Source organism: Sturnus vulgaris, chromosome 17 (genome assembly GCF_052056855.1).
Source record: "Sturnus vulgaris isolate bStuVul1 chromosome 17, bStuVul1.hap1, whole genome shotgun sequence".
NCBI lineage: Eukaryota > Metazoa > Chordata > Aves > Passeriformes > Sturnidae > Sturnus > Sturnus vulgaris.
In genome coordinates, this window is record NC_142259.1 from 8,125,300 (window position 1) to 8,151,815 (window position 26,516).

The following is a 26,516-nucleotide window of genomic DNA, read 5'->3' on the forward strand; positions in this document are numbered from 1 at the left end:
TGTCCATGACTTGCCTTCTTTCGTGTCTGGGGTCTGTGCTCACCCTTGTCTAATCTCTGCCTGGGTGGAAGGTAGAAAAACGTTGGGGTTTGGTTTTTCAGAACTATCTGACATCTGCACTGTTCAGGCAGCCCTGCCCTCCTCGTGAGTCTTGTTTCCTAATGACCAATGTGAGCTTGTAAAGCAGCCTGACCACCTGACTGCTCCAGTGAGGTTTTGGTGCTCTCCCACTGGGGAAGTGCACTGCCTGTGGACTCGATGGGGCAGGCAGCACAGCCAGTCTCCCCTGTGGGGTGCCACAGCACTGCTAATGCTGGACCAATGTCAGTGCCACAGCATCGCTGGTGCCAGTGCCAGAGCAGTTCCAGTGCCACCCTGAGGTGGGCAGGAATTGCCCAGCCCCAGCTGCCCACTCCCAGAAGCATCACAGCTCTCCAGAGATGCTTATGATGGTGGCAAGGAGATCATTAATGTCCTTTAAGTGAGGGCAGTTGGTAATGTCAGCTGTAAAAGTGGCAATTTGTAAAGCCTTTTTTCCACCCTTCAATCACTGTTTTTGAGCCAAGATTGCTCACTCCTGAGGCACAGGTGAGCAGAAACGTGCAGATCTGGGAGTGTCCCTAACCCACCCCTTGGTCAGTCAGTGCACTCTGAGCCCTTTGCCTGCTCTCTCAGGTGAGGGACAGTTACCTGGTTAAGTATACAGTGGCTGTGGTCTCACAGGGGATATGTAAGTGGCATCAGTGGCCAGAAGCCTGGTGGCATGGGCTGCTTCTCGAGTCTTCTTTATCCTAACAGAACAAGCGATGATTGACGACGCACATCAGGTTGACACTGGGGGCATTTCAAGGGCAAATAACCAGGACGAGATCAAGCTATGTGAGAGGCTGTGGTGTGAGTTGGAAGCAGTAGGTGGTACAGGCAGGACTGTGGGGAATGAGGCAGACCAGGAGCTGGACCTCTCCCATAAAAGCTGCGACAGGCTGTACTAAACCTGGACGATTTGAGCTAAAAGGCTCACACTACCATTGTCCTTGTGCTGGGCAGTGCTGCCACTCCTGTCTGGAGGAAGGAGGGGATCCCTGGCTGCCTTTGCCTCTCTCCTCTGGGGTTACAGGAAACGCCCAGTAAGGGCAGCAGCAGGAGGTGGATTTGACTGGGCTTGGGAGACACAACCTGCAGTGTGGGATGTGCAGGGAGCTAGGCTGTGCCCAGCCTGAACCTGTCAAGTGCTGTGTCCCCCGAGTGCCCTCGACCTGCCTCCCCGGGGATGCTGAACCCCGAGCACCGCTACCGCAGGCCCCACGCCGGGAAGGAGCATCCTCAGGGCTGACCGTGAGCGGGGAACCCTGGAGTACCGGCAGCCGCACCGACCCCACACCGCCCCTGCATAGACCCCTGCGCCTACCCCTCAGCAGCCGCCGGGGCCCGGTTCTGCAAGAGGAGGCTCCGCAGAGCTCCAGCACGGCCCGTCCGAGCTCCCCCTCCGTTCCCCGTTACCGGGCCAACGCCGCCGCGCTGCCGGCGGCCCCTGCGCCGCGCTCGCCCCCGCAGCGCGGCGGGCAGCGCCCCGCGCCTCCCCCCATGGGGCTGCCGGGCCCTCGCCCGCCGCCGCCGAGCCCATCGGTGCCACCGAGCCCGCCGGCGGCGGGGACCCCCCCGCAGCTGTGTCCCCGCCGGGAGCCGCGGCGCAGAGCGCAGGTACGGGAGAGGATGCGGTGCGGGCCGGGAGCGGGGGCGGGGAGCACAGACCGAGAGCTGCTCGCCCCCGAGCGGGGAGCGGGATGCGGGGACCCCGCCGCCGGCAGAGCCGGTGTTCGGAGCCGTCCCGGCCCTGGGGCCCCAGGGAAGCTGCACGAACCGTGAGGGCCAAAGATGTGTCCGGGAGCTGTCCTTCCGCTGGTGCCGGCTCCTGGGAGCGATTTTTTCCCCTGCAAAGCAGGGGCCGAGATGATGGCGAGTCCCAGCCCCGGTGGCAGCAGGCGGGGGTTGGAATCGGGGCCGGGGAGGGGAGGGGGCTGTCGCCACCATTCTGCTCTCACTGCCCCGCTCTCCCACCGAGCCCCGGGATCTGACCGGGACAATGACCATGGGATGCAGCGGAACTGGGACCCCACGCGTGGGAGGCAGCGGGCCCGGGGCCTGCCCTCAGCCCTGGCTGATAGTGGTACACCCTCCCTGCAGCACGGGCAGCCCCCAGAAGCCCATCAGGAGCATGGCCCAGCCAGAGAGCAAGCTGATGTCCCCGCCGGTGACACCCTCGTCCCCCGAGCTGGAGTGCCAGATCTGCTACAGCCGCTTCGATGCCCGTGCCCGCCGGCCCAAGCTGCTTCGCTGTGGCCATCGCCTCTGTGCCCGTTGCCTGCGCAGGATTGTCCCCCCGGGGGACACTTCAACCCCCCAGCTCCGTTGCCCCTTCTGCCGTCAGCACAGCCCAGTGCCGGGTGGGGACGTGCAGCAGCTGCAGGATGATGGTGAGGCACTGGCACTGCTGACAGGCCGTGAACGGGCCAAGAAACGGGGTCCACCTCTATCTCCTGAGGTACTCCTTTGCCCTAGTGTGCTGGAACCCACATCCAGCCCCGACTGCCTGGTTGTCACCATCCTGGAGGTGCCAGAGGACGTCGCCCCACCAGAGAGCCTGGGCAGGCTGGAGGTGGTGCGGCTGTACCGCCCCACCAGCCTGGGTGCACTGCCCTGTCACGGCCCTGGGCAGAAGTGGCGCTCCTGGGGGTGGCAAGCCATCCCTCGCTTCATCCTGGGCGTCCTCTGCCTCCTCTACTTCAGCTCCCTGCCCTTCGGCATCTACCTCCTGCTCATTGAGCACCACAGCCTGGGCATCATCCTCGTCAGCCTTGTGCCCTCCACCCTCCTTCTCTGCATTGTCTACAGCCTCTGCCAGTGCCTGTGCCTGGAGGTCTTTGGGTTCCCCCACTCCTGACCCTGCACAGCCAACCCCTGTGCCTGAGCCAGGCAGGATTTGGGTTCCTTGGGGCATTGTTCCTTGAGGTACATGTGTCTCCTGACCCACAGCATGCTCTGCCTGGACCATGGGGAGAAGATCAGTGCCTGGTGCCTTCCCATGCAGAACAGAACTTTTCCATGTGGGTGCTCACACTGGCTGGAGTGGCTGCAGGAGCTCATTGCAGCCTACAAGCGTTTGGGCCAGACCCCCAGCTGCTTGTCCTCCTACTCCACAGCAGACAAAGAGCGGGAGCCAGGACACTAATCCCAAATGAAGAAGTGCTGGGCGGTGAACGCCGTGGCCGGAGAGGCCCCGGCAGGAGAGGGACGGGCAGAGCCCGGGGGCTCCTGTGGCCGGACTGGCCCCAGCACGGCTCCATGTCCATAGTGTAAATAGTTCTGTCTGTGGCACCCACGCTCCTTGTGGGGCTGCTCCCATCGCATCTGTGTTTCTTTCTCATGTGTGAGTCCCGTGTTCGCTGACATTGTGTCCCAGAGGGGAGGAGTGGAGGAGTTTCTTTGGTGTGTAAAGACGTCTTTGCAGCTATTTTGTAGTCATTGTGGGTTTTTTTTGCAGAGCCTCCAGTCTCTATTTAACCTCCTTGGGTTTTGTTTTGTAAGGACTAATTTAATACTGCTAACCCTTTTATTACCTTTATCAAAAAGAGCAAAGTCTATTTTTGATCTCTGCCTTAGACCTGCCCTCCTCCACAGGAGCTGCTCACTGCAGAGCTGGCAGTGAAGTTCCCCACATCTCTGCTGGCACCCCTGCATCCCTGCCAGCATCCCCAATGATATGCTGAATCCCTGCCAGCATCCCCATCGCACACAGGCAACAGCAGGAGACCCAAGACAGAGCCACATTTATTACTGTGTTATGTCCCTCCCCACCCACACCTCCCACTCTCCTTGGCCAGGCAGCTGCTGGGTCCCATGGCTGTCTCTCCTGCCATGCCCTTGGTGACAGGACATGACTGTCCCAGTCCTATACCTGCTCCAGCACCACTGGCACCCTTGGGGAACACCCGTTCTTGCTGGAAGGAGATTCCAGCATCTCTGCCACACTCCAGATCTTGGGTTTCTGGGGCTGCTTGCCCTGCCCAGGGCCTGTCGTCACCTCGGGGCTGCCCCCACACCCATCCTGCATGGGGCTGGAACTGGGAATGGGGGCGGCACCCGATGGGACCCCCTCGCCCTCGCTGTCCTCGCCATCGGAGGCGCTGCGTGTGGCCCAGCTCGCCTTGTTCTCCTTCTTGAGGCGCCGGCGGGCATTCGCGAACCAGGTGGAGACCTGGGTGAGGCTCATCCTGCTGACCACAGCCAGCATCACCTTCTCCCCTTTGCTGGGATAGGGGTTCCTGGGGTGTCGTGCCAGCCAAGCCTTCAGTGCCCCGGTGCTCTCCCGCGTCGCCGCTGCCTTTGCCCGCCCTGGCTCTGTGGGCAGCCCCAGCGGCACCTCGTATGCTGCTGAGACCTGGAGGAGCAGAGGGGTGTCAGGGTGGGACAGGTGGGCACGACGGCCAGGGGAGAGGGGCTGTGGGATATCAGGGCTCCGCTCTTTGCCTGTGGGAGAGGGCAGAGATGTATCCTGCCCGTCGTTTTCCTCTCCCATGCGCACCCAAAGTGCAAAGTGCAGGAGGGTATGTGTGTCGTGGCAGGGGAATGCCGGGGAGGGGCAATGGCCTCGGGACAGCAGGTCCCCGGCCCTGATTCTAACCACCCCACACAGTCTCATCCTGGTCCTGGGAAAGCCCCACATCCCGTTCCTCCCCCGGAGCTGCAGCGCGGCACTTACCAGGGGCGTCACGAGGCTGACAGGGGGTGGCAGGAAGCTGTACCCGGCCAGAACGGGATAGGGGCAGGAGTAGGGGTAGGGGCAGGGCAGTAGGGCTTGGGGTGACCCCCGCAGGGGTGCCCAAGCCCCCCCGAAGCCCCCCAGTTCTTGTCCTGGGCTCCTCTCGCCCCGAGGTGCTGCCATACTGCAGGAGAGGAGCCGGGGAGATGTTCCCGAATGTTTTATAGCTGCTGGGGTCTGCAGTGACTGACAGCTGATTAGGGGGTATTAGCACCCACGAGAGCAGCAGCAGGATCTGGGGCACCTGATACCCCCCCTTCCCCAGCTACTGTTGGGCAGGGACTTGCTGGGACCGTCCTCCTCGCCTGCCTGCCACCAGCCAGAGCCCTGGCCCCTCCCAGCCCCCCAACCCTGCACAGCCTACACAACTCCCAGGGATGGGGTACAATGGCACCCCGGGGCTGGTGCATGGGACCCCCGTGAGCCCCACGGACACCCACAGCCACAAGCACACAGCCCAGCTGGGGCTTTACTGCAGTGCTGAGCTCTGTCTCATCATGACCCCAGCCCCGACTCGGGGCTGTGGGTGGCAGAGTCCCCTGTGCTGTGGAAGGGCGGGTTGGAGGGCCAGGGGAGGATGAAAGAACTACAGCCTAGTGGGAGGAGAGCAACCCATGCTGCCCCATCCTGCTCCTCCTCTGGCTTGGCCAGATCCTCACCCAAGCTCCAGCACTGCCATGCCTGTCCCTGGATTCCCGGCAGCAGAGTGGCGAAGGGGAAGGGTCCTGCAGCCCCATGGACAGTGGAGACCCCTGCAAGGCACTCCGGGGGTTCCTGTGGTTGGCACAGCAGGAGCAGTGGGTGGGCAGGGCAGTGGTGGGCAGCTGTGTGAGGGGCCCCGAGAGCCCGCGACCCCCTGAGCCGCCTGCTCCTGCCGCCACGCCTCCCCGCTAAGACTGGGATTATCCCACAGGTTGTATCCGTCATTAAATACCGACTAATAACGCTCTCAGGATATTAAATATGTAACAAACCCGCTTAGCGCTGGCCAGGACAGGAAGGCGAAGGTCACCAGTGCTAATGAGCCCGGCCACATCCCTGGATCCCTGCAGGCCCTGGTGACAGCAGAAGGTCCCACGGCTGAGGTGTCAGCACCCAGAGGTCCCAAGCCCCTGCACTACCCTATGGCCAGAGAGTGAGCAGCACCTGGAGTTCCCAACACAGCAGCCAGAGCTCTGGTCCGATCCATCCCACAGTGGACTGATCTTGTGCTCTGGGCAGCAGCAAGTGTGGAATCCTCAAGCCAGCCAGGACACTGGTGCTGCTGGCTGGGACCAGCCCTGGCCACCACCCTGCAGTGGCCCCATAACCTTGTCCCCACAGGACTTGTCCAGCCCTAATCAGCACGGTGGATCTGCTTGATTAGATAATGGGGCTGTAATCTAGGAAAGCGCCTGCGGATTGCGCGCAGCACCCTGACCCTGCACAGCACAGCTGGGGAGGGAGGGCCACGGCCAGCAGCCGGCACAGCAGGCGGACACAGCTGGACACCGACCGAGCCACAGCTGGGCAGGCACAGCCACACACCAGCACTACCGCGCTGGTGTGAAGGCAGAGGGACAGAGCCACAGCTGGGAGAGCCACATCAGCCGCAGCCACCTCAGCTGAGATGCGGAGCCACCCACACCTCACTGCCCTGGTGGTCAGAGGGGTGTCCCACAGTGGCCCCGGTGCCATCGCCGTACCCTGCATGAGGGCACGGAGAGCCCAGCGGAGATCAGGGGCTCAGGCTTCACAGAGGCTCTCATCGAGCCAGGGTGGTTCCCGGCCCTTTTCCCCTCCGTGGATAATCAGTTTAATGCAGGAGCAGAGAACTAAAACTCTGCGATTAGCTGTTATAATCGCATGTAAATAGGCCCAGACAAGCCGCTCAGGAGGGCGGTGTGTGGCTCGGGACAGAGTTACACGGGATTTAGGCTGTTTACCACTCGATTAATTTCATGACTCCAGCCCCAAGCCCACCGCTGTCCCAGCTGCCCGGCTTGTTTCTCAGGAGTCAAGGTCACTCGGGCGGGAGGCAGCTGATAGCCCAGGGCGTCTGCCAGCAGCGAGCAGCCCAGCACAATGGTGGGCTCGCTCCTGGACACGTGGGCCTCAGCCCCAGGGCCATGCTGAGGCTAGGCTGTTGCCTCCCCGTCCCCATGACCCCCAGGTAGGCACACACACGGCTCTCCATCCCTTTTTATTCATAAGCATAGTCAGAGCTTGAGAATGTCACAGCTGAACCCCTCCAGCCACCACCAACGGACTAATACAAGAGTCCATCCCTCTTCAGAACAAAAATAGAGCATCTTCCCCCTCCTTCTCCTTGGGTTCCTCCAGTCCAGAGCCCTGCTGCTGCCTGCCCGCAGGCTGGAGATACCACAGGAGGGCTGGCTGCTGGCACACTAGGACCACTGGCCCCATGGCTGCGAGGAGCAGTGGCTGTGGCTGCACACACCTCTACTCTGACACTGCACCACAGAGTTGTGCCCAGCCCTATGGCTTCCCTGGGATCCTCATGTGCTGGGCAGATGCTGATCCATGGCTGCCCACACCGACTGTTCAGGAAAAGGGATTTCAGACCATCAAGTGCAAAGAGACTGTCCACACAAAGGCTGCCCCCGTGGCTGCTGAGCAGTCTCTGTGGGAAGGTGCAGGACCCCCACGGTGCAGGGCTGAGTGGCAGCATGTCCCTGGTGTGTCCTTCGCAGCCCTGGCACAATAAGGCAACTGCTGGCTGGGGCGTGCCTGCCCAGCACGGTGCGGCCCTGGCCCGGTGCTAGTCCGACAGCGTGATGACATCGTAGTGGATGCCCGGCTGCAGCTGCTGGATCTGCTCTGCTGCTGCCTCGGCAGTGAAGACGCCCTGTGCCTGGGCCATCGCTGCATCCGCCACTGCTGCAGGGGAGCGGGGATCAGTGCTGCCTCTGACCGAGGGCAGTGGGAGCCGAGGGCTACTCAGGGCTCCCCTCCATGTTCCTCACCTGTCCCCGGGGAAGGGACATTAGGCCACCCTGTCCATGTAGAGCTACAGCAGGGAGCCCAGCTCTGGTTAACCCTGTTCCAGAACTGACAGGCTGGGACCAGCAAATATCTGCCCTTGGACACCATGGCTGATCTTCCCGGTCCTCCCACCAAGGACTGCTGCACAACCTGCTGGCACCCCCAACAACAGGACTGACACCCCAAAACCCTGTGAGGACTGGCCCTTCTGGCACAGGGCCCTGCTACTACCTGAGACAGCCGAGTGTGCCGCTGCTTCCAGCTGTGCCTGGGTGACAAGCTGCTGTTCAGGTGACACAGGCATGTACTGGATCTACAGAAGGGAAAACAGGGAATCCCTGAGGGAAGGGTTCCTCCTGGAACTGCCTCAGCCATGGTTGCTGCACTCAGGCACCAGCCCATGAGCTCCCTCTCGCATATCCCTCTCCAACTGCAGGCTCAGACCGCCCCCCTCCAGCTCCTGCCACCATGCCTGGCTCCTTACCTGTGACTCTGGGAGGAACTGGCCACCCTGCTCGTACTGGATGTGAGTGATCTGACCATCCTGTACCTGGGAACAAACAGGGAAGCTGTGGTAGGGTCTGTGGGTCTCCAGGCCCCCAATAATGCTGTGATCAAGAGTAAGCAAGAGGGAGCAGAAGGGGGCCCAGCCTCACACATAATATCCCATGAGCCCCATGCACCATGTGATGGGAACAGACAGTCTCAAGCTCACCTGGATGTGATGTCCCTCTGGGACAACAACATACTCTTGGGGAAGCAAGTGCGGGACACCTTCTTGGGCAATAATGTACTGAACCTGCAAACATGGGAATTCAGACTCAGAAAAAGGTCACCACTCTCCATCCTTCATAACAACAGCTGGACCTGGTCTGTCTCCTGTGCCTGTTTCCACCACCTCAGTGCCTTCAGCTCTCCCTATGGAGTTCTGCTCTTCCCACTGCTGCCAGCCCTTTCCACTGGGCAGTCTCCTATCTGTGGGCCACATCCCCTCACCTGGTTGTCAGCAGTCACTAAGTGCTGTACTGTCTGTCCATCAGCAGTCGTGATCTCCTGGATGTAGGCTGCCTCCTCCTGCAACATCAGCAAGTGCCCAGTGTGGTCAGAGGGGTTGGGCCTGACCACAGCCCCCCGGGAGGTCTGTGAGGAGTGGCCAAACAGGACATGAGTTGAGACCAAGGGACACAACTCACCTGGCTGGTGACACTTTGCTCCTGAGCAACAAGGATGTGCTCTTGCCCCAGAGCCTGCTGCAGCCGGTCGGGAGCCAGGACAGCTTGGCCAGCCTGCAGAGCAGCTGCAACACAGAAGAGCTGGTGGGGATGCTGCTGGGGACATTGCTGGGCTACCAATGGCCTCGCTCCCCAGTGGCCTCTGCCTGACACCTGCCCCAATGAAAAGTATGGGGCAGTCTCTGAGCTCTACTCACACAAGGTGAGACCTAAACAACTTTGGGCAGAAAACACCCTCCACTCTGCTTCCAACTCTCACTCCTCAACTCTGCTTCCAGTGTGAGCTGCTCCCACATACACTCATCTACCAGGACCTGCCTGGAGGGAACACAGGCCCTCTCATTCCATGCAGTTGCCCTGCTCCTGGGGACATGTCTTACTGTGTAGAGTGGCCAGGGTGTCCTCGTCGCTGTTCAGGATGATGGTCTGCTGGGCAGCAGCCGGCCCTGGCCTTTTGCCCTCTGAGCTGTGCAAACGCTGCGTGTGGAACTTGAGGTGCCCATTACGGTTGAACCTATGGAGAGGCAGAGCGAGGTGGAGTGTGTCACAGGCAGCACAGGATCCTGTTCTCTCTGCAGGCCACAGACTCTGTAAGTACACCCTACAACATGGCCTGTCTCCTCTCCCAGCATGTTCCCATCAGTGCCCAGGGACTGAGTCCTCCTATGCAGAGGTTCCTCGGAGACAAAGTTGGGTCCATCAAGTAGCAGGAACTGTTCCCAAGGGCACTGTCCTCTATAATTGGCTGATCCTGGGGAAAGTTTGGGGCAGACAGCTCCGCCAAGATTCTATCTCCTCCTGAGCCTTGTACAGCTCTGTGGGATCCCCCACAGCAGGATCAGCCCACCTCCATCACTCACCTCTGCCCACAGACCTGGCAGGCGAAGGGCTTCTCATTGGTGTGGGTCAGCATGTGCCTGCGCAGGTCCTTCTTGTTCTTGGAGGCAAAGCTGCAGTGGGGGCACTTGTGTGGCCGGAGGTTGGCATGTTGAACCATGTGGCTCTGGGGCAGGAGGACAAGTGCTGGGTCAAAAACTCCCTTGTTTCTCCAAACCCCTTGTTCCCAGGGCTGCTTTGCACCAGGGAACTTACCCGGACCTCTGGCCACAGTGTGGCAGTGAAGGGACAGTCGGGACACTTGAAGGTGCTGGGCCCAATGTGGGCTCTCTTGTGACTCTCCATCTCCGCTCTCCCTGTGAACATGGCTGTGCAAATCTTGCATGAAAACTTTTTGGCCATGGAAATCTTGCATGAGAGCTTCTTGCCTGTGGAAATCTTGCATGTGAGCTTCTTGGCCATGCCTTGGAGAGCAGGCCACTTGACCTTTGGGGATGAGACTTCTTGCCCCTCAGATGCTGGGGATAAAGACGAGTCCTTCTGGAGCTGCCTGGTGACACACTGCACCAGGGGCCACTTGACGTCAGCGGGCTGTGCCTCCTGGCCCTCCACAGGTGAGGAAAAGGCAGCATCCCCGCTGAGGGGCTGTGAGAGAAACACCAGTCACATCTGCTCACACTGCTGCTCGGGATGGGGAGAAGGCTCAGATCCTTACCTCCATGGTCTGGAACTGGCTCCCTGGGACACTGGATGACATGATGTAGTGATTGCTATGGTCCTTCAGTGCCTCCTCTGTCATAACAGCTCCGCTCACGACAACCGTGTGGGAGGTCTCCACAGGACTCTCCTCCTCACTGCTGGGAAAGCACAGGGTCAGGGAGGATTCACCTCCTCCTCCTCCTCCCTGGAGGCCCGAAGTGCCTCCTCCTCCCCACTCCTCCCACACAGCTGACCTGTACAGCGTGGCAGGAGCCTGGATCTCCTCGCTGATGGGTGCGATGATGCTGTACTCTGCTGTTCCATTGAAAGGGATGGTGATCTGCTGCAGCTCCGAGCCACTCAGGCTCGCTTCCCCATAAGCCTCCTGCACAAGGGTCTGCCCAGGCTCTGCCATGTGCAGCATCACCAACTTTTGCTGCTGCTCCTTAGAGTCCACCTTTGCCTCCTCCTCCTGTGCCTGCAGCTCACAGGGGCCTGGTGTTTCTCCTGGATCATCTGGCTTCACCACTGCCACCTGTGCAATACAGCATCTCAGACAAGGGGACAAGGCTCTGCAAGACACCCCTGCAGCAGAACAGGGCTGGGAAGCCTTGTGCCAGGCCCCAGCAGGCCTGCCCACCTTGACTCTGCTCACCTGCAGTGAGCTGGTGGCTAGCTCCCGCTGGGCACTCATGTTCAGCAGGAGATCCAGAGCAGTCTGCGTGGCCAGCTCTGCTGATCCAGCCACATCTGGGGGGTCAGATAGGAAGGGTCAGGCAGGAGCTCACCTACCTCCTTTCCTCAACCCACCCCATTCCCGAGTGCTCATTTACCTTGTTCATAGATGATGGTGGCCCCTTCCAGGGAACCTTGCGAGAGAACAGAGGGCTCTGCACCTGTGACAGCCTGGACCGTGTGGCAGGTGATGGGGCCAAGGGGTGCCTGCGTGAGATAGAGAGCTGACAGCACAGTGGGCAGCGAGCACTGAGAGGAGCTGGGGCCGGCCAGCCACGGCACTCACCGGTGGGCTGGCCTCTGGCTCAGCCGGTGCCTGCACCTGGCTGTGCTGCTGCTTCAGCTCCTCGATCTGCTGCAGGGTGAAGAAGGGGCGGCGGCGGCAGGGCGGCTCCTCGGGGTGCCTCTGTGCCCACTCCTCGAAGGAGTCGGCGTGGCGGCATTGCACATGCAGGCGCAGGTTCTTCTTGTGCTTGGTGGTGAAGTGACAGAACTCACAAGCAAACGGCTTTCCTCCTGCAGGGTCCAGGAGGGGGAAGTCAGGCAGGAGGTCCCCAGGGGATGGCAGGGAGAGCAGGCAGACTCTGACTGTCTCTGGGAGAAGGGAGGGTGCAGGGCATCGTTCAAACAGCTCCTCCCACCTGTGTGCTTGACTGCCATGTGCGAGACCAGGAAGTCCTCCCGGAAGGTGGAATACTTGCAGACGCTGCACTTGTAGGGCTTGTCGTTCATGTGCGACAGCTGGTGGTTCAGCAGGACCTTCTTGTCCTCACAGACATAGTCACAGAACTCACACTTGAACCTGCCAGTACAAAACCACCTGTCACACCTGCTGAGGGGGAGTGGGACACAGGCTCTGGCCAGGCACACCGGGCTCCTACCTGCGGTTGGCAATGGCCTGGATGTGCGTCAGCAGGTGCATCTTGAAGGTGTAACGCTTCTTAAAGGACTTCCCGCACTGCAGCAAAACAAAGAGAAGCAGTGCTTACCCCCTGCCCTGCCTCACCCACTGCCAGCCCCTTCCCAGGCTGTGTCCAGCTCACCTTGTCACACATGTGTGGTTTCTCTGTACTATGTGTCTTCATGTGCTGTGTAAGCCTCTTCTGCATGGGGTAGACACGGTTGCAGACAGGACATGGGAAGGAGTTCAGCTTTGGTGGCTGGATGGAGAGCATAAAGATGAGATCACCTGGATGAGCTCACCAGTTTCTTTACCCTCTCCCCACTGGAAGACCTGGGTTGTCTTTCCTCAAGAGATCCAAAAACAATGCCCTCAACAAGCCACCGAGTTTTGTGGAAGACCCAGATGTGCCTCTTCCCACATAACAGTGCTGAGATTCAAGTCAACAGAGTATTCAAACTCACCGGATCAGCTCTTTTCTTCCTGAAAAAGAAGTAAGAAAAGCCCCTTGTCAGCCACAGCTCAAGCCCAAGCTACTTTATACCAGAACACCCAGACACTCAATTTTGGAAAGGGTCAGGGGATGGGGCAGTCATTGCCACCCTCCCAAGACAGGAAGAACAGTGTCAGTGCTCTTCAATCCCCAGGATTGTGCTGCCCTCACCTGTCCCGGCTGTGCACTGTGGAGTGCCGAATGACATCTTTCTTGTACACGCTAGTGTAATTGCACTCCTCACACTTGTAGGGCTTGCTGCCCACATGGTTGAACATGTGCTCCTGTAAGAGGCAGAACGGGGCCATGAGACCTGGGGCTGCCAGGAAGCCTGTGGGCTCGGGGCAGGGCAGATGAAGCTCACCTTGAGGGAGGACCAGCGCCGGGAGCGGTAGCTGCACTGAAGACACTTGAAGAGCTGCGGGTCATTGGCCTCGTGTGAGTTGACGTGGAAGCGCAGGTCATCGTGTGTGAGGAACCGCGAGCCACAGATCCGACACAGGTAGGGCCGCATCAGGGGCTTGGGGGACTTGTAGTAGTACCTGCAGAAAGAGAAACAGGGCTCAGAGCTGAGGTGGCAAACAGGCTGGACCGGCCAGAGGGCCCAGCACACCCCTCACCTGCGCCCCATGTACTTGCGGTATTTCTTGCCCAGGAAGCGGCGGGAGGGCCGCCCACGCCGCCGGGGGATGACATCTGCATCCTCAGCACCGCTCTTGGAGGAAGGGTCCTTGTTCTCAGAGTCAGACTGGCTGATACCAGGCTCTGCCAGGTTCTCGCCGGTCCCATTCTCCATGCCAGAGGAACTGGCTGCTTCCAAGTTCTGCAGCTCCTGGCTTGGTGTGCTTTGGGATGTCACCATGGGCTCCACCTCTCCTCCTGTTCCACAGAATACAACACAGCTCCATCAGACTCTCACTGTGGCTCCAGGAGCTTGTGCACCACCCCCTGCTCCACCCCGGACAGGGCTGCTGCCTTCCACCTCCCTCACCTTCTGGCATGTCCTGAGACACATTCTCCAGACGAAGCAGCTTGCGGGGTCTCCCTGGGCGTCGACGTGGCCTCTCCTCGCTGGACGTGGGGACAGTGCGGCCATACCTGGGCAGTCGCCCCCGGGGCTCGTCCTCAGCTGGGTTGTAGTCACTGTCCTCTGCAAGCAAGTGCCCCAAAACATCAGAGACTGGGAAAAGGCTAAGCTACCCAAGATGTGGGGAGGGCGAGTCCTACCTTCAGGATCATCAATAGCACCGGCATCCATAATATCGTCATCTTCTTCTTCTTGGGCCTCCTCATCCTCTGTCTTTGGAGCAGCTCCCACCTTCCGTGGTCGTCCTTTCTTTAGAGCCAGAGCTGAACCCACTGCCACAGAGATGAAAGCTCTTTACCAGGCTGTGCCAGAACAGGCCCTTAAGCTCTAGCTCCTCTGTTGTTTCTTCCTAGGAGAGAGCTGGGTCTGTCTGCAGTGAGATGAATTTCCCTCAGCCCTTGGCACACACCTGGCTGGAAGTGACGCTCTTTCATGTGGTTAATCAGTGTTTTCTTAGAGACACTCTTGTACTGACACATTTTGCACTTGAACTGCTGCACCACCACCACTTCCATCATCTCTTCCAGGGTCTCCAAGTCTGGCTGGTCCAGCTCCTCCCCACCATCTGCCTCTTGGGCTCGGTCTGGCTGTGCAGGCAGCTTCAGCACTTCCAGCTGCCTGGAAGGCTCTGAAGGGCCGGGCTGCTCAAGGCACGTGGAGGTAGGTCCATCAGCAACGGCTTCTATTGCCAAGCTATTGGCTAGAGCAGAAGTGGCTACCTGGGACACCATAGGGGCACCTGAAACACCAAAACCCACTCAGGTAAGGGTTGAGACCCTCACCTGCATCCAAGGCTGCACCCGTACAAGGGGCACAGAGCTGAATACAAGCTCAGGAACAGGCTCCCAACAGGACTGTGGTACAAGCACCGTGGCTGATACAGCTGGGACACCCACTCCAGGCCCTGCTCCAGTGGCTGAGAAGCAGAGCTGGCCACCACGGAGCCCAGGGAGCTCCCTCACCATCATCAGGGCCTTGCAGAATGAGGTACTGCGTGGTCTCTGCCCTTCCATCCTCTGCGCTGGTCACGGCGATGCAGCCTGGCAGGGAGAGGAGAGCAGAGTGGTGACTGCCAGATCCAGGAGCTGTGGAGTCACTGGGGCTCCCTGGGGCTCTACCAGTCCAGACAGAATCCAGAAGGTGTGAGGAGGGTCTGACTCTGGGGATGGAGCCTGCCTTGGGCTAAAGGAGTAGCTGGACAGAAGAAAGGCTGTCCAGCAACACGAGCTCCTCACCAAACCCTCCAGTCATTGCAGCAATGCAAGAAGAGAAAACCCTGCTGACCAGTTGGACCCAATGATCTCAGAGGTTTTTTCCAGCCTTAATGATTCCATGTATCTCTCCCACCTCCTGAAGCCATGTGCAGTGGCAGCTCCCCCCCCAGCCTACCAAGCCATCTTCACATGGGAGCACACACTCACTCTGGATGATGTCAGGCCCGATTGTGGACTCGATGATTTTGTCAATGGCTGAACCTAGGTCTGAGGAAGTGGATGAAGTGGAATCTGACACAACCGTAGCTCCATCGGTGACGACACTGGAGTGGACCAGAACTTGTGGGGACTCTGACACCATGATGGACTGGCTCACAGTGGAGACACTGGAGACCAAGGTGGATTGGGCAATAGAAGATGAGTCTGGCAGGTATATCCTTGGAATGGCATCTGTGCTGGAGCTGCTCTCCGAGACCTCCTCCTGGCAGATAAAAGAGTCCAGAAGAGCTCAGGTGAGGCATCTTTGCCAGCCGAAGCCCTTGGGGCAGCCAGCTTATGCAAATGACCCGGTGTATTACTGCAAAACTTCCAGGAAAGACATCAGAGCAAATCCTTTGGTACTGACAAAAGCCTGGACCTCCAGGGCTGCTCTTGCCATCAAGGGGAGTTTTGCTCCCCACAGACTGACAAGCAGAGGTCAGATCAGAGGTATAACAGTGCTGTGCCAAGGCTGCAAAGCTCAGTCTGACACAAATGTCAACAGAAACTCCTAGGAACCAAAACCAGGACTGCCCTCCCTGCCAACCCATCCTTTCTACCAGCGCCTACCAAGGAGACCCCGCTGCTGTCGGAGCTCTGCCCCACGCAGGAATCATCAGCCCGGGAGAGGAGCCTGGGCCCCGCGGCGGCATCACTGCTGTCCGCCGACACGGCGTCGGAGCTCCCGACGCCCAGCCCGCTCTCTGTAGGCTCCTCCAGCGCCGCCTGCGAGGTCGCGTCGCTGCTGCTCTCCACCGCATTTTCCTCCATGCCCGCCCTGCCGGGGCCTGCTACACTCGATCTGCGGGAGGACCGCCGCCGTCAGGGCCGCCACCCGCTTCCCGCTGTCCCTGTCCACGGCGTGGGTCGAGGCTGAGCGGGCCCAGGGCCCCGGAGCCGCCGTGGGCCCATTCCCGGCGGTCTCGAGCAGCCTCACGGGGGTCCCGGCACCACCTGGCGCCTCCGGTCCCGTCATGCCCCGCGGCCCCGCCCGGCGTTCGGCCGCCATCTTGCCGCGGGGTCCCCCCCGCCGCCTCCGCGCGCGCGCACACGGCGGGGCGGCCCCGGTGCCGCCGGGGCGGGGAAGACACCACCACGCCGAGGCGAGGGGGTCTCGCCGCCGCTGCCCGCCCGCCAACCCGCGTCCTTACCAGGTCCGCCGCGGCCTCGCCGCGCCCCCGTCGGAGCCGGCACCACGGCGGCCGCCATACCCCCCCGCCCTCTTTCCGCGCAGCGATATGACGGCGCTGGCCCCGCGCCGGAACTACTTATCGCCGCCCAGCCCCTGCCCCGCCTGCAGGGCTCGTCGCTGCGAAGATACACTCCTCGCCCCGGCCGCTGCCTCAGGCGCCTCTCGGCGCCGCCCGCTCCCCGCGGACGGGGAGAGCCCTTGACGCCCCGCCGGGGACTACTTTACCCGCGGAAGGGTCGGCAGTGGTGGGGCTCTGCGTCATGGCGTCAGGAAGCAGCGCCCGGGCCCTGAGCGTCGGCGTCGCGCCGGGTTGCGCTGGTCACGTGACGGGAAGGCGGAAGTGGCGGCGAGCCGGGGTCGGGAGTCGGGCTTGGGCGGTCGGTGCGGTCACACCGTTCTCTCACCTCTCTCCATTCCTGCCCCGCCCGATCCGACTCGGTAGCGCGTTTCTCCAGCCGAGGTCCTTACCTCGGGTGAACCATGCAGCCCCGGCGCTCCAGCTCCCTTTCCATACCCTGCGGTGGGTGTGCTGAGACCGGCGTGCCTTGTAGGCTGCGGCCGCCCATCCCCAGAGTAATCCTGGCCGAGCTGGGGGACCTCCGCCCCGCCCTTCCCTGCGAGGCCCGGGGCCTTGCGGCCTTCAACCCCGGCGGCGGCCGAGCCTCAGGCTGCTGAGCACTTTTCCTATCGGTCTCTGGCGGGGAACGGCACCTACTGTCCGTTTGTTCTTTGACGCCAGACTTGTTTCTTTCGATGGCAGCTCTGCATCTGAAGAGCAGCCACCTTCCCATGGGCTCTCGCCTACCAAATTCTGCCCTCCGGGGTGGTTTTCCCCCAGAGCAGATGGCGACGGGCACCCAATTTGGCTGCACTGGATTCCAGATTGGGCTGCGCCCACGTTTGCGGTGCCCAGTCTGGGGGTCTGCTCTGGCCTCACTGGGGGCTCCCAGAGCACTGCCGGCGGTGAGGCATTGCTGGCACCTCCGGATGCCACAGCATTCCCCGCAGGGATGCGCTCAGACCTTGCTCCTATCCTAGCTCCCTTAGAGCTTCCCAGCTTCCTGGGATCAGCACCTGCTCATCGCAGTGCTATTCCAGATCCTCCAGCTGAGCTCAGCTGTGCATGGCCTGGGCTAGGCCTCTGCTCTATGGTGATGGCTTTAACAAACCCTCAAACCCTTGGTCGCACTGATATTTTCTCATCTTGCAGTGCTCTGTTGAGAACGGCTCTATCCCGTTTTTCTTCTGGAAGAAAGGCAGCAGTATTGAGCCTGTGCTCTGTTGGGGCTGGGCCACAGTGGGCTGACCCTGGCTCTGGGTCATTGTTGAAATAACACACAGGGTGAGGGGGGTCAGGGCTCTGCATCCCAGCCGGTTCTGGGACCACTCGGGCCAAGCCAGCCTGCAGTGCAGGTCGGGGAGGGCAATGCCATTATGTCACTGGCCAGGATGGCTGGTCCGGGGCCGGTGCTGACATGGTGCCAGCTGCAGAAGGACAGACAGTGTCTCATCTGGCGCAGTCTGTGAGCATGGACGTAGCCTGCCAGAAATCCGAGCCGATGGGTGCTGGGCTGGATCAGTACTCTGCAGCATTTGGCTGTGGTGCCTCTGCTCTGGGGAGAGGCAGGCAGTGCCTGGATCCAGCCCTCACAGCCCAGGGCTCTTCCTCGGGGCTCTGCAGGTCCCTTGTGTCTTGCCCCAGGTGACAGTTCCAGTAGGCACCATGTGCCCGGCAGAGGCAGTAGAGGAGCTGCACCGCCAGCTGCTGCGTGTGCACCTTCCGGCTCTTTTTCAAGCTAATTAAATGCATCCTTGAAAGGTTTATGCCCTCATCCATCATGGGCAGACAGCAGCGGTGAGAGCCATCCCCGGGCTGGCTGTGTGAGCTCTGCTGCCACAGCGCTGCTGCCAATGCCTCAGGGCTGAGTCCCCACATGGCCCAGCTGCTGCCGTCACGGTCATGTCAGAAACCCAGAAAGACCAAGGGCTTGAGCTTTTTTCTCCTACTACTGCTTTTTAAAGCAGCCCTGTGTAGCTCAGTGGGGGAAGTGCAGTTGGGGAGGATGGGAGGGAGGTGCTCCTGTGCCTGGTGTCCCCTCTCCGTAGCTCTCACTGGTAGAGTCCAGCACTGCCGGTGACTGGCTCTGTCTGGGTTTGGAATGCCCTTGTGCTCCCTGTTGGGGGAGGCTCTGTGTATCTGTTGGGGAGGGGGAGTGGTGTCAGAGGAACTCCTGGCTAAAGCTGCCTGCCAGGTAGAGGAAGTGGGATGGATTTGTGTCAGACCAGCAGGTTTCTTCTTTTTGCTTTCAGTCAGCTGCTGTGTGAGACAAGTGAAGGATTTTCCCAACGGGTGATGGCTACAGGGCAAAACAGCCTGAGCTCCAGGGGCCTCAGGGGCTTATACAAACCCTCCTGGTGCTGGCTCTGCTGATGGAAAGTTGCATCAAGCTTCCCTGTCACCCTGCAGAGGTGCCCCATGTCCTCTGTCTCGGTGAATTGTCCCAAGCAGAGCTTTGCTGTGATGGGTAACCTGCTATTTTTAAAAATGCTGCGTGCCCCCAAGCGGGGTGAGCGGGGGATTTCCAGGGCAGGCAGAGCACGGCTCCCGTCCTCAGTTCCAGAGGCACAGCTCCTTGCTGATAATTCTCTGCTGTTGTGCCTCCGAGCCTGAAACCACTTCAGAGCCAAAGAAAACACAAAGAAATCTCAGCAAGAGGCTTAAAGAGAATCCAAAAATGGCTGCAACACGTGTTGGATGTGTGTCCAAATACCTTAGCGGGGGGGAGCAGCAGGTTAAAGGCCTTTTGGGAACGGGCTGAAGGAGACAACGAAGCGCTTGTGCCTGGAGGACAAAGCTCAGGCTTGGGCGGAGTATGAGACTGGTTTTATCAGGCTGCTTGATGGGCTGCCCTGACAGGCTGTCCCACGCCCGGGGAGGTTTCCCAGGTCCGTGCTCTTCAGCCTGGATGCAGCGCTGGGAAGGAGCTACCATCAGACAAGCTGCCGTTCAGGCAGGCTGAGCAGTGATAGGTGACCCTGGGCAGGAGCCTTTTCTTTCTGGTGCCCCATGGCCACGCCGGGCTGCCCCCTCCCCAGTAGAGTTTACTGAGCTGCCGAGCGGGCTTGTTTCGCTCCCACAATGGCTCTTCCATGAGCTCACGGCCCCGGTTACTGTCCCAAAATAGGAGATGGTTGTGCTGAGCACGGTGCCCAAGGCAGAGCTTCAGCTTTCCCCCCGCCCCCGTGCAACCCGAACCCCGGACTTCCACTGCCGGTGATTTTGTCATCCGTGCTGTTTGTTCCTCCTTGTTTTCTTTTTTCTTTTCAAAGAAAACATTGTTGCGATGTTTGTGTAGCTGCAGGGCACGAATCCACATCAAGACTTGTATTTATATCCCACCTGGGAAGGGCAGTTGCATCAGCACATTTTGCAAAACGTTGAGCAAAGCAGCCCTTGCTGCAGGAAATGGTTTTTCTTTACACCAGATTGCCTCACCGCTCTGTGCCTTCCCAGCAATGCTGGCTCCTGGAGAAGGCTCCTGGGGGATCGCTCCATCCCAGGGTGGCCGTGAGAGCTGGGATAGCTTCTTGCTAGGCACTTCCTCGGCCCCTGTGCCAGGGTGGTACCTCTGTGGCGAGCAGTCTCCCCCAGCTGGCTGTTCCTGCTGGGATCCCCATTTCCCAGAGTGCTGGCGTGAATGGGAGTGCCATAGGATAATGCCTGTGTTCTGTGGTGACCAAAGCTGTGGCTGAACCCATGACCTCAGCCATAATGCCACCCTTGGGCTCAGGCAGGGCACTCCCAGTGGAGAAACCCATGGAAGATGGTGAGACCACTCAAAAACCTCACGTAGTCCCCTTCGCAGGAGGCAGCTCACTGGCCCTGGAGGTGCTGCTGGTGGCTGTGCCTTGGGCATGGTGGGGCTGTCCTGGTGTGTCCTGATGCCTCTTGTGCAATCAGTGACTGCCCTGACCCCAAGACGAGCAACGGTGGCACCGAGCTGTGCGTTCCTTCTCTCATGTGTCTTGTCCCACACGCAGATCAGTGCCATGGCTGCCATTCCTGAAAGTTTTTGGGGCTATCAACAGCCTTTCCAGGATGTGCTTGGAGCTGCTGGATGCAAACAGCTGGCTCCCTCGCGCCTGCCAGAACTGCTGCTGCTACTGCTGAGTGTTTTTTTTCCCCTTCTGGAGGGATCCTGTGGCTTCCTTTCCAGACCCTGAGTCCTTGGAGCCACGGTCCAAGGCCACCAGTTTCCACCCTCTCCCGTGCTGCTGATTCATCACTGCTGGTTAGTTAAAAAATGGTAATCAGCAAATTACTGAAATATAAGTAAAATAAACAAGATGGGCAGAGAACTGTGTATGTAGCAGGGCCCCAAAGTGTGCAGTGTGCTGGGCTCTGTCTGTCCCCTGCACTCGTCCCCTTCACAGAGCCTGTGCCTGGATGAGCACTCCCAGAGCAGGGGGTCAGTACCTGGCGCTGCCATAGGGTTCCCAACCCTGCCAGTCCTGCATCCCTGCCCACGGCTGGACCTGTGGGGCTGCTCTGCTCAGTCCCCCTCGTTCCAGCCCCTCAAATGAAAGATTGCTATACCCCAGGGCAGAGCAGGCAGACTGTGGGGTTGCTCTCCCCTCTATGGGGGCATGGCAGCTCCCACAGGTCTGCTGGCTCTTGCTTGAGTGCTCTCCAGCCCTCCTCGTCCCCGGGATGCACGACAGTTCTGTCCATCCTGGTGTTCCTTCAGCCCAGGGTGTGCCTTCCTCTGCTCACACGATGCCCGGTTTTGAAAGGTCTCAGGTCGTGTGGCCAGGGCAGCTCCCGGCGGACAGCCAGGCTGTGTGCCATTCCTGGGCTGCCTGGGCTTTGTCCATATGCCTGTGTTGACAACTGAGCTGCTCTGAGTTAATTTGGCAGCAAGCGCTGGAACAGTTGTCAAATGTTTTACTGAAATCCGAACGTGTTGCATCTACCGCCCTTCCTTCTGCTTTGCGCAGTTTACAATTAAATACCACCAGTTTTGCCCATATTCCACCTTCCACAAACCCCCGCTCCTTATTCCCAAGCCGCTCCATTGCTGACAGCTATGGATTCCTGGCAGCACATTGTCCCCTTGCACACAGGTTCCCTGTCATTGTCACAACTGCTGCTCTTCCTGTTTTAGCAGGCAGCTGCCGTGCCCATGTCACCGCCGGGAACAAAGTGCTGCCCACCCGTCTTGTGCCATGGTGCTGATGGTTCACTGCAGCAGCTGTGTCCCCCCAGAGCTGGCAGCCACCCAGCTCTGTCCTGCCCTGTTCCCCTCCCAGCTCCTGCCTCACTCCTGTGGTGCACAGGAGATACTTCCGTGGAGCTGAATCAACAGGTCACCCAAGAAGGGATGCTGAGGGGATGATGGCCATGATTTTGCCCATGGGCACCCCTTCCCAAATGCTCCCCAGGTGACCTGGACCCTGTACCCCTCTCACCTGCCTGAACACCCCGTGTTCTTGCTCCCAGCAGGTGGGAAAGTTTGGGAGAAGAAAGATTGGTCAAAGCTGGAGCAGAAGCTGGGGCAGGAGGAGCTTCAAGGGATGGGATGGAGTTTACAGCAAAGAAGTCCTGAAGTACAAGAGCCCTGCTAGATGTTTGGAGCAGGCTGCTGGTGGTGCTGCTGGTGTGAGGTGTGTCACAGTGCCAGCTGTCAGCCCCAGCGCATGGTGAATGGAGCTCTGGGTGGGATTCCTGCAGGATTGCAGTGGGACCCCAACAGATATGAGTGGTTCGCAGGGTGGGCATGGAAGGGGATGTCCCAGCCACGTGGAGGTGACTGTGCCTCCCACCTGGATACCGGGAGCCGGTGTTGCAGGCGGGGGATCCGTCATGTGTGGTTTGCAGCTGGGATGGGTGGTGACACGGCAGCGCTGGTTTCAGCGCCTGCAGGGAGGAGTGAGCCTCCCGGTGACAGCGGCCGCGTCATCCTCACCCAGACAAGAGGTGCGGGAGCAGCAGCATCAGTCTGGGGGCAGTGGGGCCGGGCAGCAGTGGGACAAAGGGGTAAGGGGCTGGGGGGGGCAGGACACCAGGCAAGCAGGGGTGAAGGATTGGCAAAAAGGGGATGCTGAGAGGTGGGGAGTTGCCCAGGTGAGGGAAGGGGCAAGCAAGGAGCTGAACAGGTGTATCCACAGAGCTTGGGGCAGGCAGGAAAGGGATGCAGAGCCAGGGATTGGTGGTGCTGGAGAGCTGCGGGTCTGTGGCATGCAGGGTGGATTGCCAGGAAGGGTCCTGGGCCCAGCTGGAGACTGCAGCCCCAGCCCACGCAGGGCCCAGCGCCGGGACAGCAGATACGGGAAGTGTGTGCAGGAATGTTGTTTCTGTCTGGAGCCCTTGAGCAGGAGTGATGGGGCTCCGAGCCTCTGACGTAGAGCTGCTCCCTGTGCTCTGTCCTGCTCACATGCCAAGTGTCTCCGTGCTCCGGTCACTGCATACCATGGATCGGTGCTGGCTACGGCAGCCAGTGCCAGGGTGTCAGCTCTGCTCCCTAGGCATGGGGTGGTGCAGAGTCCATGGGACAGGAGCAAGGATGGGTTTGGGGCACCGTAGCTCAGGGCAGTGGGGCTAGTGGCTGCCTGGCTCAGCTAGAGGCACACAGTAATGCCCTGTCCACTGTTCAGGTTGTCTGGCTGTGCCATGGTGGCTGCAGCACTGGCTCTCCCTGTGGCTTCTGCCAAGTCCCAGTGCTCCCTTCCCTCTGTACAGGTCATGTTCCCAGTGCGACCAGCACTTGCTCTCCCCAGTCCAGTGCTGTCTCACCCGCACAAGATACTGACTCTCTCCCACCCCACTTCCCCTTGCCACCACACTCCTGCTTGTGCTGGGAGGGCACCTGATGCCATCCACACGCCTGTGCCTCCTTTGCTCCTGCGTACCCCTGTCCCCTGCCTGGGGTTTTTGGGTGTGAAGCAGTGACTGTGGCAGCTGCGTTTTCCCTCACCCCTGCTCCCCAGCAGCTTTGTTGTCCTGGTGCATCCCATGTTTGTGGACCTCTCCCCTGGCTGTCTGGTGCCACACTCCCTCCCTGGCTGGCCCCCACCCTGCCTACCTCTGAACTGGCCGGGGGGGGGAAATCTAGGGGCCCAGGCTCCATACAATCCCCCCAAACCTCACTGCTGACTCAACCAGCACCTCCCAGCAGGAGACCTGCAGCCTCACAGAGGTGCCACTGTGTTCTGTCAGCCTCTGTCCTGGACAGGGATTCAGGCAGGCACCAGACCCCTTTGAAGTTCTGGACCAGTTTCCCACAGAGGATCTGCATGAGGGTGGCCATGAGTAAGGGTGTGTGAAGGGGCTGCGGTGGCTGTTCCTTCCCCTTTCAGCAGCAACGGTGGTGACCGGCAACCTCGTGGCTCGGGCAGTGTCTGGGATGGAGGATGTCTGCCTGGGTTTTTCCATCTCACTCCTTTCAGGGGCTCTGGGAGGGAAAAAGGCCATGGGCAGCCTGGGCTGGGCACAGCTCTTGGGTTCTCTGCCATCCACAGCCCTCTCCTGCCTGTGGCACTGCCCTGTCACCACTGCCCTCCTCTCTTTCCCACAAGCCACAGTGGCTGCCCCAAGCCTCCCTCCACACATGCACCTTCTGAGGAACCTGTGCCTTGACCCAGCTCCCATAGACAAGCTTATTGAGCCTGCCTTGCACGGGGCACATGCCAGAATTCCCTGCCTGGCACAGAGGCTGCCAGCACTGCCAGACATCGGGGTTTCCCTGCTGCCCTGGCCCTGCTCCCTGACGAGCCTCCAGAGAGTCACCAGAAATTCCCCCGGGATGGTTCCAGGAGGAAGCTGGTGAGTGGGGCCATGAGTCAGTGGGAGCGGCCAGGACGGGGGCAGAGCTGCAGCCGGCAACCCCCCACTGGAGCTCCTATTGCCCAGCTCGAGGGCTTGCTGAGACTGGTGCACAGTGTGTGGGGCATTGGCCCTCATCGCCTTCTGCCATCACTTGCTCCGAGGTCCCACTCCCCTCCCAGCTCCGTTTCTGCCAGTGCTACTCTGTGCTGCTGGGCCACAGGCAGCGTGATGCCATGGTGTGCCTGGCATAGTGCCCAGGTTGTTGGAGCTGCAGCTTCTGCATGTGGTGTAAACAAGGGATGGGAATAGCGTGGGGAAGGCCAAAGGATCTGCCACAGTGCCAGGGAGACCAAAGCCGGATCTGACTTTCTGACTATATCCCAGAGCTGGAGTCAGAAGTCTCTTTGTCAGGGCTGCCCCTGCAGATTCATCTTTTCAGGGTTTATTTAGCACCCAGCTCCCACAGCTGCTCTGTGCTATGGGCTGAGGTCCTGGCAGGCTGGAGAGTGGAGGACGTGGAGCAGTACCTGCTCCCCAAATGCTTCAGGAGCCACCAGCTTCAAGGGACTCTCAGGGCACCCTGGCAGAAGCCCTCCTCACCTCTGATGCCAGCCAGGCAGGGAGCACAGAGAGCCACTGCCTCCTGCCTGGCAAGGAGCTAGGCCATCACAGGGACAAGGGGGACAGGCTGGACTCTGTGGGAGGGGGCTGTAGGGTAACCTGTCTGCAGGGTCCCTGGGCTATGTCCCACCATGAGGGAATGCTTGTCACACCGGGTGCAGGATGTGTTTGTCACACCGGGTGCAGGATGGCTGCTGCTTGTGAAGCAATTTCCTGTGCCAGGGAATGGGGGATGCTCTTGCAGGGTTGTGGTGGGGGAGTGAGGCAACCCCCTGATTTCTCACCATTGCTTCCTCCCAGCTTAGCCCACACTGCACTTTCCTGTGAGCCAGCCGTGGCCCTGAGATGCATCCCACCAGCACAGGGCACCTGGCAGGTGATGCTGCCTCAGGGATGAGCCCTCCCTTGGGCATGGGGGTTCCTCTTCAAGGGCACAAGGAGCACAGCCCTGACCTCTCACTGCCCCCAGCTATGCTTGTGCATAGCTGAGTGCTTGTCCTTTGGCTGGGCCAGGAGCTGCTGGCTTGGCTCAGCCAGAGCTGGGGGGATACTGGGAGGGGCAGGTGCTAAACCACAGTCTGGCACTACTGGGAGCTGGGAGGACAGGCACTAACAGTAATGGGGTGAACAGGATAATGAAGCCAGCTGAGGACCCCTTGGGGTCATGGGGTTCGTGAGGGCTGGGGCAGGGGATCTGCTCTGGGACCTCTGTCTCGGGCAGCCTCGCTGGGCTGCACCAGTCCTCCCTCCCCCGCCGCTGACGCTGCGCCTTCTTCTCTGCCATCTGTTTTCCCCTCGCTCCTCATCCCTGTTTGCTTTCCCCTTCACTGCTCTCGTTCCCACAAGCGTCGGCACTTTGGGAGAAGCAGGAAAACACCATCCCATGGCAAGGTCTGTGCTGTGCTGGGTGGGAATCTGAGTCAGCAGCACCCTGCAGAGCAGGGCAGCAAGGATAGGACACCCCTAATGTCCCAGGGCCCCAGGTGGAGCATTCCCTTGCCCAGAGCTGCTCCTGGGCAGGCACTGCTTCATGTACCAGGAAGCTCTGCCATTCAGCTGCTGGCATTTGGGCTTAGAGGTCATGGGGTGAGGAGCCATGGGCATCTCCAGTGCTGGAAACACTCTGACCCACTGGGGTGATGCAGCTGTGGTGAGGAATGATGCAGAGTCCTGGTGAGGGTGCAAACTCCCAAATCCCTAGCAGGTGGGTTCCAGGCGCTGGGGCTCAGGTGGGGGTTCCACTGCTATCTGCCCTCATGCCCACCCACGCCCTTGCGGGTCTGGGTCCAGCACCATCAGCCCTTGGCCAGCCAAACTCAGTGTCAGCCGGTGTGATGACACAGCTACAGGGTCCTGAGCACCTGGCTGGCCTCCAGTGATGCCCTGCTGTCCCCTCAGCTACCATGGTCTTGGGGCCAGCAGGGCAGTGCCTGTGCAGGGCAGCCCCAGGGTGGCCATTTGGTGCTGTGCTGTGGCCCGGTGCAGCTGCCCAGCCACTCTCCTTCTTCCTGTCCTCGCGTGGCTGCGGAACGCAGCGTGTTTAGTAAACAAGGTGATGAAACAGTTAAGGCAGAGATGGAGTGTGCGTTTCGTCAGCGTGGGAAGGCAGAAGGGAGCG

The 26,516-nt window shown here is 60.2% G+C and overlaps 3 protein-coding genes across 8 annotated transcripts; 1 reads left to right on the forward strand and 2 right to left on the reverse strand.

Annotated features, from left to right (window-relative positions):
* Positions 1-1,570: 1,570 nt before the first annotated feature.
* On the forward strand, positions 1,571-3,511 carry LOC106860849 (E3 ubiquitin-protein ligase RNF182-like). Its single transcript, XM_014888923.2, has 2 exons — positions 1,571-1,701; positions 2,185-3,511. Exon 2 carries the CDS (start codon positions 2,216-2,218, stop codon positions 2,939-2,941), a length of 726 nt encoding a protein of 241 aa, XP_014744409.2. The 5' UTR covers positions 1,571-1,701; positions 2,185-2,215; the 3' UTR covers positions 2,942-3,511.
* A 324-nt stretch (positions 3,512-3,835) lies between these two features.
* On the reverse strand, positions 3,836-5,075 carry LOC148221818 (uncharacterized). The gene is made up of 2 exons (XM_088174924.1): positions 4,760-5,075; positions 3,836-4,438 (listed from the first exon to the last, which is right to left on the reverse strand). Exons 1-2 carry the CDS (start codon positions 4,940-4,942, stop codon positions 3,950-3,952), a joined length of 672 nt encoding a protein of 223 aa, XP_088031050.1. The 5' UTR covers positions 4,943-5,075; the 3' UTR covers positions 3,836-3,949.
* Positions 5,076-6,988: 1,913 nt separating this feature from the next.
* Positions 6,989-16,498, reverse strand: ZNF335 (zinc finger protein 335). 6 transcript variants are annotated; one of them, XM_088174922.1, is made up of 28 exons: positions 16,412-16,498; positions 15,831-16,062; positions 15,210-15,483; positions 14,751-14,828; positions 14,198-14,527; positions 13,929-14,060; positions 13,693-13,851; positions 13,322-13,580; positions 13,066-13,243; positions 12,873-12,985; positions 12,673-12,691; positions 12,351-12,467; positions 12,189-12,265; positions 11,949-12,109; positions 11,594-11,823; positions 11,406-11,478; positions 11,228-11,322; positions 10,827-11,107; positions 10,589-10,727; positions 10,129-10,518; positions 9,897-10,039; positions 9,417-9,550; positions 8,998-9,101; positions 8,801-8,878; positions 8,520-8,603; positions 8,289-8,354; positions 8,036-8,117; positions 6,989-7,696 (listed from the first exon to the last, which is right to left on the reverse strand). In XM_088174922.1, the coding sequence occupies exons 2-28, from the start codon at positions 16,029-16,031 to the stop codon at positions 7,581-7,583; spliced, it is 4,113 nt and encodes a 1,370-aa protein (XP_088031048.1). In that variant the 5' UTR covers positions 16,032-16,062; positions 16,412-16,498; the 3' UTR covers positions 6,989-7,580. The 6 variants fall into 6 exon arrangements, with proteins under 6 accessions (XP_088031048.1, XP_088031047.1, XP_088031046.1 ...); XM_088174921.1 differs by having other exon boundaries at positions 6,989-7,699; XM_088174920.1 differs by having other exon boundaries at positions 11,406-11,514.
* Positions 16,499-26,516: the final 10,018 nt, after the last annotated feature.